Source organism: Camelina sativa, chromosome 20, assembly GCF_030686135.1.
Source record: "Camelina sativa cultivar CO46 ecotype springtype chromosome 20, ASM3068613v1".
Taxonomy (NCBI): Eukaryota; Viridiplantae; Streptophyta; class Magnoliopsida; order Brassicales; family Brassicaceae; genus Camelina; species Camelina sativa.
The window spans coordinates 2007545-2021391 of record NC_141899.1 but is presented as its reverse complement, the minus strand read 5'-3'; the positions used below and the strand labels follow the sequence as shown (position 1 = coordinate 2021391).

The following is a 13847-nucleotide window of genomic DNA, read 5'->3' as shown; positions in this document are numbered from 1 at the left end:
CAAAACAACGAAGTGATTAATATCATTTTAACAGATTCATGACCTCAAATTGCTATTATGTACCACCCACAGCATCCTCCAAAATCCATATTTTTTTTGTGAATCTCCCCCCAACATATATTTCGATAGTCCCAACATAAATCTAGCTCCCAAGGAAATCCAATTAAATTCCACATTCTGTCTAAACCAAAATATCTATTTAAAGAAATGAAAAAAAAAAATAAGAAACTCGAAATTTTCTTCCTTAAGGAATTAATAGGAAAAAAAAAAATAGATACATACATACATAATTGCATTAATAAAAATAAAAATAAAGGATGTGGGATTATCGCCGGTTGGTACTTCTAGCCAGAGACTGGAGGTTGCACCGGACGATAGTATCAACAAAACTTACAGTTTCCTCCTCCGTGTTCCCCGGCGGTACATCCACGATGTAAGACTCAACCACTACGGTACCTTCGTCGTCCGATGCGTGTAGCGTAGTCACCGATCGGTAGTTCTTGAGCCTGTGGTCCCCACCAACGACACTAAAACTTATCACGTGCCTCTCCTCGTCCAAGATCTCTAGCCTCTCGGTGCTCGACACAGCCGGAAGCCCGGAGACAACCATGACTTCCCTGAGATCTCCGACGTGTAGACCGTCGCCTTGTACGATACGGCACTGCCTGATGAAGTTCTTGTAAACCTTCGGGTTATCGAAACGCCTCACGAGAGCCCACACGGACTCAGGAGGCGCGTGGATCCTCTGCACCACCGAAGAGCAGCACTGGTCCGGACCAACGTCGTGCGTGTGGTGCATCGCCACGTGCTCCGGCACATGCATACCGCGCGTGAGACACACTCTCCTGATCGGACCATCGCTCTGATCGTGAGGCTGGAGATTGTGGAAGCCGTTTGTAGCGTCTGAGCTGTGATGGAGTTGCACTGGCGACCTCATGATGATTGATGATCTCTCCTTCTGAACTTTTCTTTTTCTTTTTAGTGTGTTTTGAGAGAAAATATAAGAATTCCCCTATAGTATATATTGCGATCGAGAGCTAGAGAATTTAAGTTTGATGAGAAATTAAAAGAAAGAGAGCTTTTTGATCTTGTTCGCTGTCGGTTGTCAAGTTGGTTTTGTTTGAGAAATTTTTTAAAAAAGTATGATCGATCATCTAATTTTTATTTTATAATATAGAATAACAATAAGATATGAACAATTTGTGTGTTTCTTTTATTATAAGTTGTAGATAGATAGATAGATGGATAGAGATAGCTGGGGATGTGAAGGCTTTTGTGTTTGTATGTATATAGACACAGTTGTGTATGCATATATATATATGTGTATGTGACCATGTATATGATACATTGTACCAGTTTTATGTTCCATGATTTTTTTCCCCAGATGCCTCCTTCATTAACTTTAATATACCATCAAATAAATTTATAGTCTATATAGATTCCACATTTTCCATGTCAATGTTTTATGTTTTTTTTTAAAAAAAATCTACAAGGTTTAACTAATCCGGTAAATAAATAAATTAAGTGCTTTTAGAAGAAAATTTTTTATCTCAGTTACATTTAAAATATTAAAAAAAATCATTAGTTAATATAGTAAACTATCTTACTGTTATTATTATCAAGATTACTAAAGTAGAAGTTGTGAGAAATAACAATTTTTTGTTATCAAATTATGAGAAATAAATTATGTATTGCATGCACGATATTTTCTTTAAAATTTGAATAACTTCCTTCAAATAATATCGCTAAAATTTATTATATCTATGTCTAATTATCTAATATATATATATATATATATATAATTTTTTAAAAATATATATATATATACTATAATGAAATCATTAATTATATTAAACAAAAAATAATTTAAAGTTAACCAACACTTCTCTTCAATATCTTAGACTATACCATCTATTATCAATATATACCGGAATAAATATTTATATATGTATATTTAACAGTAAAATAATGTAAGAAGAAGGCAGTTACGCAATACACTTATACACATGTATATCAAAATAATCTATTTAAAAGAGTCAAATTATAGATATCAAAGTGGATACTGGGTAAGCTAAAGTGGATAAAAGAACCATATATATGAAATGTGTTAAATATGTGTTACGATAAACATATTTAAAACTAAAAATTGTGATAATTAGAAATTATACGAATATCACCTGTAAAATATAGGGAATAATAAACGCGAATGTGGGAATGTGCTGTCGTAAATTGATTCATAGAGTAAAGATAGACATGGACATGGCTAAGGATAAAACTACATACATGCATGAGCACACGTGCATGCACAGATGTTGATGGGTTTGTCATAAAATGTGTATGTAGATGTGAGTTATATTATTATGTATGGAGAGAGAGAGAAAGAGAGAAAGAGTCGTAGGAAAGGTGAGACCTTATCAAAGAGCTTACGCCGGATGGATTGCAAGTGGATGTTGCAACTTGCAAACTTCTTTGGACTTAGTTTAGGTAGAAAGATTATCCTTTCCTTTTTTTTCATTTTCTTTTTTCTTGATTTTCTTCAAATTCTTTTGTTCTTGTTGCCATTTTAATATTATATTCTCATACATCATATAGTACAAAGGTTGTTGCATCGCGACTTTGTAATTTTTAAAAAAAAAATCATATAAATAGCCCACATGGGTATGGTACTCTACATCAAGTTTCATCAGGCTATTTGTAAGACTTACGCAGTACAATTAAGTAATTTACAAAATATATTTTATAATATATGACAACCGTGTATGTTACTTGGGAGTCGTTGAGTTTATACAAATTTAAGACCATCCACAATGGTGTGGGATTTTTTTTGGTCCCCACATTTAATACTAATATTTTGAGGGTTTCTTATTTTTAGTAGGAGCATTGGTGTGTATTTGGGTTTGGTCCCCCAAATAAAATAATATTATTTTGAAAGTTTAAAGATTAATTATTTAAAGAAAGAAAATACAAAAACATACAATTTAGAAATTAATAACATTAAAAATATAACATAAAAACATCAAAACCAAAACAAACATTTTATTCAACTCATAGAAATTTTAAAATCAAACTTCATTATCCGGAAGATGTCCAAAGTTTGTCCAAATATGCTCAATCAAATCATGTTTTAGTTGATCATGAGCTTGTTTATCCCGAAGTCTTGTTTGACGAGTAATCGTACTGCTGATATTTGAACCCACACCGGCGGCACCAACGGTAAATGTTTGATCCACATGTTCTCCGTGTTGAAATTCAGAAATAATGTTTCGGTAACTGTATGTATGTCGTTCGTCTTCGACAATCATATTATGGAGTATTATGCATGATCTTATTACATTTGCCATTTTGTTTTTATCCCATAAACGAGACGGATTTTTAATAACGGCGAATCTAGCTTGCAAGACTCCAAAGGCACGCTCAACATCTTTCCTAACAGCTTCTTGTTTTTTAGAAAAGAGAGATTTTTTCCTACCTTGTGGAAGTCGGATTGATTGAATAAAAGTTGCCCAATTTGGATAAATACCATCAGTGAGATAGTACGCCAAGTTGTACTCCCTTCCGTTGACAACAAGGTTGACTTCCGGAGCTTGACCGGTTATTATGTCATCAAAAACATTAGATCGATCAAGAATATTAAGATCGTTCATAGTACCTGGAGCTCCAAACATTAGAAGAGAAGGAATGCGAAGATAAGAGATGCGAGTATAGAAGAGAAGTGAATATCATTTACAAGTGAGAAAGGGAAGATAAATGAAAGAGATTTATGGTTTAAAACCTTACTTGCAATAACTATCAAAACTTAAAGACCAAACAACAAATGTCTAATCACAATTTATGACAAGTACACATTACAACTACCAAATTAAACAAGAAACTATGAACAAACAACACTAAAATTAAATACAAACAACTACACAACAATGCTACCAATTTATTACAAGTAAACATTACAACTACCAAATGAGAAACCTAAAAAAAAACACAACCATACGAATCAATGCGAGACATCATACGAATGACATTGTTAAAAAAATTTATCCAAAAATCATACGAATGACAATGACTATCTTAATCAACCAAAAGTTGTATCAAAATCAATGTCAAAAACATTTTACCAACCATACCAATGACAATGTAAAAAAATTTATGATGATACGAATGACACAACAATCACCAAATTGAAAACCTTGATAAAAAAAAATTTAACCTATCTCAATGTTAAAAAAATAGACCGAGACATCATACGAATGACATTGTTAAAAAAATTTATCCAAAAATCATACGAATGACAATGACTATCTTAATCAACCAAAAGTTGTATCAAAATCAATGTCAAAAACATTTTACCAACCATACCAATGACAATGTAAAAAAATTTATGATGATACGAATGACACAACAATCACCAAATTGAAAACCTTGATAAAAAAAAATTTAACCTATCTCAATGTTAAAAAAATAGACCGAGACACAAAGATGATGATCCTTTAACATTTAAGAAAAAAAAACCAAAGTTTAACGATACTCAATGTTTTAAAAATTTTTTGACCAAGACACAAACATGTTTATAAGATCAACAACTACAGCAAAGGACAAACGACACAGACACAACTCGATCTTCACACAGAGACATAACGATCCATCGAACAAATGAAAAAAACAAAAAAAACACCAAAGAAACATAACCTAAATCATTTACCCTAATTCAATATCCCTAAATCAATAACCCTAATTCAATAACCCCAATTAATTAACCCTAATTGAATAACCCTAATTCAATTACCCTAATTCGCAAACCCTAATTATCTAACCCTAATTCGATAATCCCAAATCCCTAACCCTAATTCGATAATCGGCGCCAATCAAGGTTAAATCTCATGTAGTGGGAAGAAGACTAACCTTATTTAGACGGATATCATCGGGAGAGAAGCTCGAACCGCCGGACAAGCTTCGGGTGACAGGGACAGATCGCTTCGAGAGAGAAGATCGAACCGCCGGACGTCTTAGGTATTGAAGATCGGACCGGCTTCGGATGCGACAGAAGATCGGCTTCGTTAATCTGGCAAGATTTTCCGGTGAAAAGAACAGAACGTCGTGGAGGATCGAATCGCCTTCGTGGTCGCCGTCAAGAGGGAGAAGAAAGAACTCGGGATGATTTTGTCTCCCGAATACATTTTTTTTAGACCTAGCTTATTCGAGAACAAATCACACGGCTACACGTGGCGAAGAGGACGGTAAAAAAACGTCCCCAAATAAGAACCGTTTTTCAGATATTGGGCTTTTTTCATTTAAATTTAAATCCAATAAATATTGGGGACGGGCCAAATCCACGCCATTGTGGATGGTCTAAAGGGCCAAATGTTTTCACACATATTTTGGTCTATGTGGTTTAGTTAAACTGTGACGATAAATGGAATTTTCAAGGTCAAAATTTATGCATGACCAAAATTTATTTCTGTTTCTAAACCTTTTTAAATCTAAATAACCAAATTGATCGAAATAGCAAATACAATTTTAAGTTCAAATATAATTTAATTATGTCTCTTTTTTTGTTTTTTTCTTTTAAAAAGAGTTGATTATAAATATATCGCCTCTGCAAGCTGCTCTTGTCAACTTCTCCATGGAGGCATGGACGAATCCGTCGACAGATAAACTTAGATGGGCAAGAACAGGCTACAGTGGAGAGTAAAGCCATTTCAAGTAGTGTTGAGAAGCAAACGCCAGACCTAGATGGGCTCATTGTTGAAGAGTTATGCATGGGCAACCCTAACGGCAAGAAAGCTGATCCTAGAAAAAGGGTATGCGCATTTAGGTCCTAACTTGCATACATATGCTATCACCACATGATTACTGCAATGTCATAGATTATGCAACAAGGTGGCAGTGTGATAAGAATGTGGGTGGGTATTTAAAGAATTGGCATTGGATAGGAAGCCAACTAACTAATAATGCCTTACTTGGACGTAAGAGCACCAAAGATTCATATTGGATAGGAACTGAACAAAAAAATGTATAATAAGAGGTACCTACGAGCACCAAGACTATTAAGTTAGAGCTCATTTCATTGTCTCTGACTCTGAGTGCAGGTTAGTGTCCATTATAATTTAAAGCTTCAGAAGAATGAAGAGATTTTTGATTCCAACGTACGAAAGTCACCTGTGAAGTTTCGTCTAGGTTGGCATTATAACTAGATTATACTTTATTAGTCTGTGACTGGTACTTGGATACTTAAGGTGCTTGTTGTTACATGCAGGTGTTGGACTTATTAAGGTATTGATTTATCTTTTTGGGCAAACAAATGCTTTAATTAACCACACTACATATTATCTGCTTTGTTTTACAAGTTCATTACGATTACTACGATTATAATTCCATTTTGGTATTACTCTGTTTTCTTTGAAAATTTATAGTACTTTTACGATGGAACTCATCCTAAGAAATTGAACAATTAAATATGTTTCATGTATGAGATACAATATTCATTACCATACGGATACAAACATGAAAAAGACCACAAACAGAGAACGTACATGGAGCCATGGACGGTGACAGCCACGCCGTTAGATATTATTATATGGAGAATTGCTAACCTTTTTGGTTGAGCCGCTAATGGTTTTGCTTAATGTTGTAATTTAATTACTGTCTCAAGGAAATCTAGACCAACAAATACGCGTGTGGGTTTCAATTATTAACCAATCTTCTTTCACTGACCAATTTGGCTGTACTCTGTTACCCTTTTTGCTCTTACAATATGAGGCATATGCGTTCCCCAATACTAATCTCAAAATAGCAACAAATTTTTTCAGTAATCGAGTCAATAAAGCTTCACAAGTGTGTAATATTGTTTATTCCAACTATTATACAGTATAACATAAGAAAAAACCAAACCAAGGAACAACCAAAGAGAAGCAGACTAACAAACTATAGTTGTCTTCTCTGTTGTCATATTGGAGGATATGTACAGTTCACTTTTATATGAAAAAACGTGGTACTCTCAGTCTTCTGAAGTTCTCTCTATATCACTAAAACTAAGATAGAGAATCAACAGTCATTATGGGATTACGGCAAATAACAAATTACATCCCGGTGTTTGAGTTTAGTTCTGCAGATCCAAGAAACTCAAGTCGTCAAAGAACCCATTACCATCCTTTGCTTCAAGCTGAAACGGAGGTAATCCGTAACCGTAGTCAAGGCTTTGCAGCGAGTTAAATCCGCCTTGTCTCCTCTCGGGTTTGAATGATCCGTTGTCAACATTGTTCCCCGTGTACTGGTCCTGGTTCAAGTTTGTAAACATGTCGCCTTTCATATCCCCTAGTAGCTCATCAACATCTAACATCTCTGAAGGATCCCAGTGGCTCTGATCCAGATCATTGGGCCAACCGTAGTCTGCAACAGAGAGCGAATCCGGCTGTTGCTTACAGGTTTCTACAATCTCTTGCTCCTTCTTCTTCTCTTTCTCTTTCAGAACATCACTCCAATAGTTATGTTCAACCTCAGACAGCCAATCGACGTCTTTCTTCATCTCAGCTACACCATTCTCCAAACGAAACATAGGCTTAGCTTCACCCAAAAATGGTTTAGATTCACAATCTGCCTCCTCAGTTTTCACATGAACACAACCAGGAGTCTCAACCGTGCACACCTCAGACTGATTCGAGCTACTCGTAACCTCAGAGCCATCAGACTGAGGGAAATTAAGACGAGCCAAAGGACCATACATAGCTTTAGCCGCCTCGTCATAAGCAGAGGCAGCCTCCTCAGCAGTAGGGAAAGTACCAAGCCAAAGCCTACTCCCACGGTTAGGTTCTCTAATCTCAGCAACCCATTTACCCCAAATCCTTTGCCTAACTCCTCTGAAACTACATCGACCATTCTCAGGTCCTCCTTTACCTTTCATACAACCCTTCTTGGAGCCTTTAGCAGGTACTTTCCTTTTCTTGGTAGAAGCTTCTTCAACAGTATCGTTATACTCTTTCCATCTCTTTAACCTCTCGGCCACAGTGATACCATCACGTCTACTTCTCGATTTCCTTTTCCTCGATGTATCGAGCTGAGTTTTGTTTATATCTCCACTCTGATCATATACTGCCATCTTCTTCTCAGTAGCAACAACACAATCTACAAAACACAACACTTTTTAATATCAGAACACTAGCTTAGTCAAAAGAACCTAATTTACATTCAAATTTCTCAAAATTAGGAATTGAATTCATACGAACTCCTAAAATTTGATTAAAGCTTCCCAAAAGGCAAAAACCTAAACTTTTTAATTTACAGAGAAACCCAAAAGGCAAAATCGAAGCTAACAGGGAAAAAAAGCCTAAAAGCCAAACATAAACCCTAAAATTTATCATCTAACCACAAAACAGAGCACTCTTTAAGAACAACTTAGGGAAAAATCAAAGAAATTGAGTAAGAACCCAGAAATAAACGTACCTATTGGGGACGAAATTTCAAAATTAGATGCTTGATCGAAATCAAATTCTCTTCCTTTATCGAGATAAATCGCTTCCGTGTGTTAAGTGTTCTTGCGCGTATCTCTTCTTATTGTAAAGCTCTTGTTTTTGAGTTGTTTCTCTCTTTCACTTTAGCTGAAATCAAAAATATCTTAAGAGAAGGCAAGTATCGAGGAATATTTATAGCCTTCTCTAGATTATTCTATATTATTATTTTAATTAAAATCTGTTGGGTTACTAATAGTGACGTGGCTGTCTTTGATTCGAACATCATTGCTTAGACATCTTCTGCGAACGACGAGTGTCTCGAATCTTCTCGAAACACGCTGTTGATACGGGTAAGTAATTTTTTTTTTTTTTTTAATTGAGTAAATGGATAAGATCATCAGACCTACGGCTTTATTTTTTATTACTATTTTAACCATTTTTAAAATATCTTCATTTTTTTTACCATTTTTTAAATCAAAAGAAACCTTCTTAAAATGTATTTTTTTTGCCAGATTTATGAAGTCTGACAACAGATCATCGTCACATCTGCTCTTTCTCGATTTTTCTTGGTCCATTGCCACATTTTTAAAACATTTTTTTAAATCACTTTATAATACTATGTGCTATGCAGTGCTACGGGTGATAACTAATCTGCATTAAAATATTATTTCTCCTATACAAAACCCTTTTTAATTGATTTTTTTTTTCTAGCATTTACATATCTGGTCAAAGATGGTGGTCAATATTGTAAAATCAACCGTTTTCAGTGTACATGAAATTTGTAAGTTACAAATTCTAATTCAGCTTTTAGTTCATAAGTGACAAATTTTAAAGGATAGAAACGAATTCATAACGAGTATATCGACAAAATGTGACCCAGAAATGTCTAATGGAAAAAGGTCAGTTAAACATTAAAGTATTAGCTGACTAGAGACGTGTCCAATGATGAAGCTCAAACTTGGGTGGCTTAACTTTGAGCAGAGCGACAAGGGTTTCATTACCATATATTAATAAACAATATGGTTTGTTGCAAGTTGTAAGCAAAGTATTAGAGCAGTCACATAGCCTTTGCATGTGCCTCATGTGTCCTCGTGTTTCAAAGGCCACTTCATCCACTACGTGTCTCTAACGCCATCGCTAAACGCAAACCCACGCAGTTGCCTACGTAATAGTAATACTAGCTTTTGGGCCTTATTCATTCAAGGCTCTATTATTTTAAGGCCCATTTTTCGTTATTAAGCTGAAAAAAACCCATTAGTACGTCCAGTTCGGATCATAGCTGAAAAATTTCATCTTTTCATTAATTTTGAATTTTCTTTGGGGGTAACATACACAGAAACAATATAATCTGTGATCGACATTGAAACAAAATACAACACTTTTATCTACGCAGACTGACAAATACAATAACAATACCAAAATCTGAATATATTCTTCTAGAAATGTATCCTTTTATTGAAACTAGCAAACAGGTAGATCATGAGGAGGAGCTTCAAGAGTCTCCAATTCTCCGACACCATTTTCGACCAAGAACGCCATAGCAAGACCCCATTTTATATGAACATCCAAGTGACAATGCATCAACCAAACCCCTGTTTCATTACCACACAAAGCCAACAAGAAAACATAAGAAATCAACTATAACTATTTCTTAAAATGTTTTAAAATAGATAGTTTGTTTTTTGTTAATTACCTGGATTATCAGCTACGAATCTGATAACAGCCCATCCATTAACAGGAACAGCCACAGTGTTTCTAAGTGGAGGATCAACAAGGTTAAACTTAGAAGTATCTTTCTTGGGGTTAAAGTTACCAAACCCTTCACCAACAATGTAGAAATCGTAACCGTGAAGATGAATCGGATGATTCTCCGACGTAACAATGTTCGTATCCTGTAAAACAACCTGAACTCGAGATCCATACTTGAGATTATACAGTTTAGTACCCTTAACCGGCTGAAACAGAGCCCTGCTTATGTTATTTCCGGTATAATCGAATTTAACCGGCGGTTTCGCGGGAAAATCAGTCGTGAAAACGCCGGGGATGCCGTTGGAATGTGCTTGCAAGAGCGAGAAATTCGACGGTAGAACAAACGAAACGTTGTTCATCGATGCGGTAAACCGGGTTCCGTTTAAGCCCTGGCACCGGCTTTTAGGGAAATTCTTGGGACAGTTGTCTAGACCTAAACCGACGGTAAAGAACAAACCATCATCGATTGTTTTCGGTACGACGACGTTACGGAGAGATTTGAACTTTCTTGAGAATGACGTCACGGTGTTGGTGTCGTTGAAGGCAGGCAAAACCGGCAAGATTGGTGGAGAAGAAGTCGTCGTGTTCTTGTATTGGAGTATGGCTGTGGTTGTTGTGTTATCAAACGGTGCGTTTTGGGCGCTTTGGTAAGCTCTTGCTGCTATGTAATACCGTTTTGGCTGTTGGTCAGCGTTTAGAAGTACATCGGTTGTTTGGCCTGGACCTAACATAAGGACCTTTGTGGTGAATGGTTTGACGTAAGATGCGTCGGCTCCAACCACGGTGAGCTTGTGTTTAGCCACTGAGAAAAATAGCGGTTGGTTTAGAGCTGCGTTGATCACTCGTAGGAGACTTGTTTCCCCTGAATTTATCGGTACTACAACAGTCTCTGCATTTTTTACAAATATTCCAAAAAAATTAATATATCAAAAACTTAATTAAGTTAAGTTATTAGGGATATTATATAGTTTTTATTTTTTTTTACCTTTGGTTGAGCAATTATAGAGATCACCGGGTTGACCATTGATGGTATAAGCGTCGGATATATTCGGTGCAGCTCCGGTTCGAATCGCCTGGTTTATTACATCAACCGGATTTGCATTCCACCATTCCCCTGATTACAAAAAAAAATAGCCAATTAAAAATCTTGATTTTGAAAAATAAAAATTGTTAAATTTGTAGATCAAGTAGGGAAAATATTCTGGTATGGTGTATACCGAGCACGAGGGCGGTTTGACGATCCGGTTTAGGAAAAGGAAAAGAGGAACCAGGGGTTGGTTGGATAATGAGTGCGCCGTAGACGGTGGCTCGTAGCCAGGAGCTGTGAGCGTGCCACCACAATGTTCCTTCTTGGCCTTGGATAGTGAAACGGTAAGTGTAGCTCTTTCCGGGTCGGATCGGGCATTGGGTCACGAATTCAGGTCCATCTGCCCATCCGGTTCTTATCTGCCTCACTCCATGCCTGTTTTTCAAAATTTTATCATATACATCAACAAAAAAGCTTAACATATAATTTGATATAGAGTTATATATATAATGTAATGTACCAATGGATGGTGATATTGTTACGGGCGCGGTTATGCACTTTGACTTCAAGAGTGTCACCGTTGTTAACTTCGAGTGTAGGTCCTGGAAACATTCCGTTGACGGTGATAGCGTTACGGGTCTTGCACAGCCTCTTCACCGGCGTCTCTTGTATCTAAATAGTTTACACACAATACAAATAAGTAATAATGACACAATTAGTTGTTAATGAATGTAGTTATGTGTTAACGAACATGCAGTTTTTATTGAGGTACGTACGACGAAGTCATGGTGTTGAACTTTGGCTATAGTCGATGAAGCTGAGAGAAGGGAACAAAAGAACAACAAGAAAGAGAATGAGTGGACGGTCGTCATCAAGTGTGTTTAAGCTTTGAGCTTTTGATTTTTTTTTTTGTGATTAAGGTCTTATGAGGTGATTAGGAAGAAAATATATGAGAGGACGATTTGTGAGATTTATGAAGATGGAAAGATCCCTTTTATAGTAAAGATTAAATGGGAGTTTTTTCACTACATTATTTAGAGTTTGAAGAATTAGGTGCTGATTATTCAAAAGAAAATCAAAATTACCGGTCACCAACATATTTAAGTGTCTTTATCAGTTCGTTGGCTATGTTTTCTTTGCTTCTTTTCACACTTCTCATCGAAGATCATGGTTTAGTTAGTTTTCTTCTATTTTAAGAGTTGATCAACCTCAAAAGTGTTGGCAGAAAATATATGTTAATTCACATAGGATCATAATCACATTTGCCAAAAACATGATGTAAGTTTAGAAATTAGATTAAACACCTAACCTCTAAATGATTCGGTGACATATAAATGAACTCTGGATGTTATTTAAAAAATGATACACCCTGGTATATTTTACCATCTAGTATCCCTTGAAAGCTTGTATTGTATTTTCTCGAAACGTCAACCATGGAAACATAATTAGTTTTGTTAATAGTTTCTACATTTGTAATCATGTTCTGCACAGCAATAAACTAATATATATTTTTTTGCCCCTCCGAAATTGAAATGAGAACTTGAGACATTGAAATGGAGCAACTTAGTTGAGGTAAGTAGTTGCACCGAACACTTTGCACAATTTCAACAAAGTTTAGTTGAATTGAACTCGAGTCATTTCATGTCACGTCTAGTGCTTGTGTCTCAAGCTTCTTCCTTAAATCCCAAGTTTTCTACATATTAATTACCAAAAAAAAAAAAACATCATTAATCCTCATCGATAAAAAGATTTTAGCAATTTGATATCACATGTATGTTAATCATTAAACTAGGCATGACCAGATTAATCATTTTGTTATATTAAATGTAAACCAAACTCCAAAGTGGGATATATGTATGCAAAATATATATACATACGTTTTTCTTTTGAATACTGAAAATCTCAGACACTAAAGTTGATTTTGGGATACGAACAAGAACAATAACTAGGCTAGGCGCAATAATCTGAAAATATCAAAAATTGAACTTTGAACTCGAGCGCCTATGATATTCAGATACACCATACACGGATGAATTGGGTGTATTCACTCATACTAGTCTAAGAATCTCATGATTACTTTTGTTTTTATATTAACAAACATAGCATATGCATTGTACTACTAGAGTGTAACGTTCAAACAATAAACTAACAGACAATAATAAATAAAGTCACCTTCTCTCTTGTAGTAATATTCAAATCTTTCATTATGCGTTTTAACAAACATTCACGATCAACTTCTGTCCTACGTTACTCATTTACTCATTTGTCTCGATATTTTCCCACTTGTCAAAAACAAAGTACTTTTTACACTAGATTCGTTAAAATAGCCAGTCGGTGTGACAATGACATTTTTGGTTGGACACTCTAGAATCAAAATCTCAGTACAGAAACATTCTGATGACAAGATGGATTCGTAGTTTTACCAACACTTTTAGAAAATAAACAACCAGATATTGATTCAACAATGTTTTTGTATGGTGAAAACTGTAAAATCTTAGTTTGCAACATCTAACCACACTAGTAATGATTGGATCCTATTTCTAACACAACAATAGTCTCAAAGCTTTATTAGTAATCAATAATCTTGTCACACACCTAACGCCATAGAAAAACCAAAAACGATAGATCAA

General features: G+C 35.4%; 3 protein-coding genes across 3 annotated transcripts; all 3 read right to left on the bottom strand.

The window, feature by feature from the left end:
* Positions 1-143: 143 nt before the first annotated feature.
* LOC104768739 (abscisic acid receptor PYL5) lies at positions 144-1275 on the bottom strand. Its single transcript, XM_010492774.3, has one exon. The coding sequence runs from the start codon at positions 935-937 to the stop codon at positions 326-328; it is 612 nt and encodes a 203-aa protein (XP_010491076.1). The 5' UTR covers positions 938-1275; the 3' UTR covers positions 144-325.
* A 5554-nt stretch (positions 1276-6829) lies between these two features.
* LOC104768738 (dehydration-responsive element-binding protein 2A) lies at positions 6830-8608 on the bottom strand. The gene is made up of 2 exons (XM_010492773.3): positions 8434-8608; positions 6830-8115 (listed from the first exon to the last, which is right to left on the bottom strand). The coding sequence occupies exon 2, from the start codon at positions 8087-8089 to the stop codon at positions 7094-7096; it is 996 nt and encodes a 331-aa protein (XP_010491075.1). The 5' UTR covers positions 8090-8115; positions 8434-8608; the 3' UTR covers positions 6830-7093.
* A 1109-nt stretch (positions 8609-9717) lies between these two features.
* Positions 9718-12374, bottom strand: LOC104768737 (laccase-12). Its single transcript, XM_010492771.3, has 6 exons — positions 11994-12374; positions 11738-11889; positions 11408-11652; positions 11176-11304; positions 10135-11079; positions 9718-10033 (listed from the first exon to the last, which is right to left on the bottom strand). The coding sequence occupies exons 1-6, from the start codon at positions 12087-12089 to the stop codon at positions 9903-9905; spliced, it is 1698 nt and encodes a 565-aa protein (XP_010491073.1). The 5' UTR covers positions 12090-12374; the 3' UTR covers positions 9718-9902.
* Between the last annotated feature and the right edge of the window lie 1473 nt (positions 12375-13847).

Bases quoted from the DNA above. Each gene is read 5' to 3' on its own strand.
- LOC104768739 (XM_010492774.3), bottom strand. From the start codon at position 937: ATGAGGTCGCCAGTGCAACTCCATCACAGCTCAGACGCTACAAACGGC.
- LOC104768738 (XM_010492773.3), bottom strand. From the start codon at position 8,089: ATGGCAGTATATGATCAGAGTGGAGATATAAACAAAACTCAGCTCGAT.
- LOC104768737 (XM_010492771.3), bottom strand. From the start codon at position 12,089: ATGACGACCGTCCACTCATTCTCTTTCTTGTTGTTCTTTTGTTCCCTT. The intron at 11,080-11,175 runs GTAAAAAAAAAT...TAAAAAATGCAG, and splicing joins CTATAATTGCTCAACCAAAG to AGACTGTTGTAGTACCGATA. The intron at 10,034-10,134 runs GTAATTAACAAA...GTAATGAAACAG, and splicing joins ATTCGTAGCTGATAATCCAG to GGGTTTGGTTGATGCATTGT.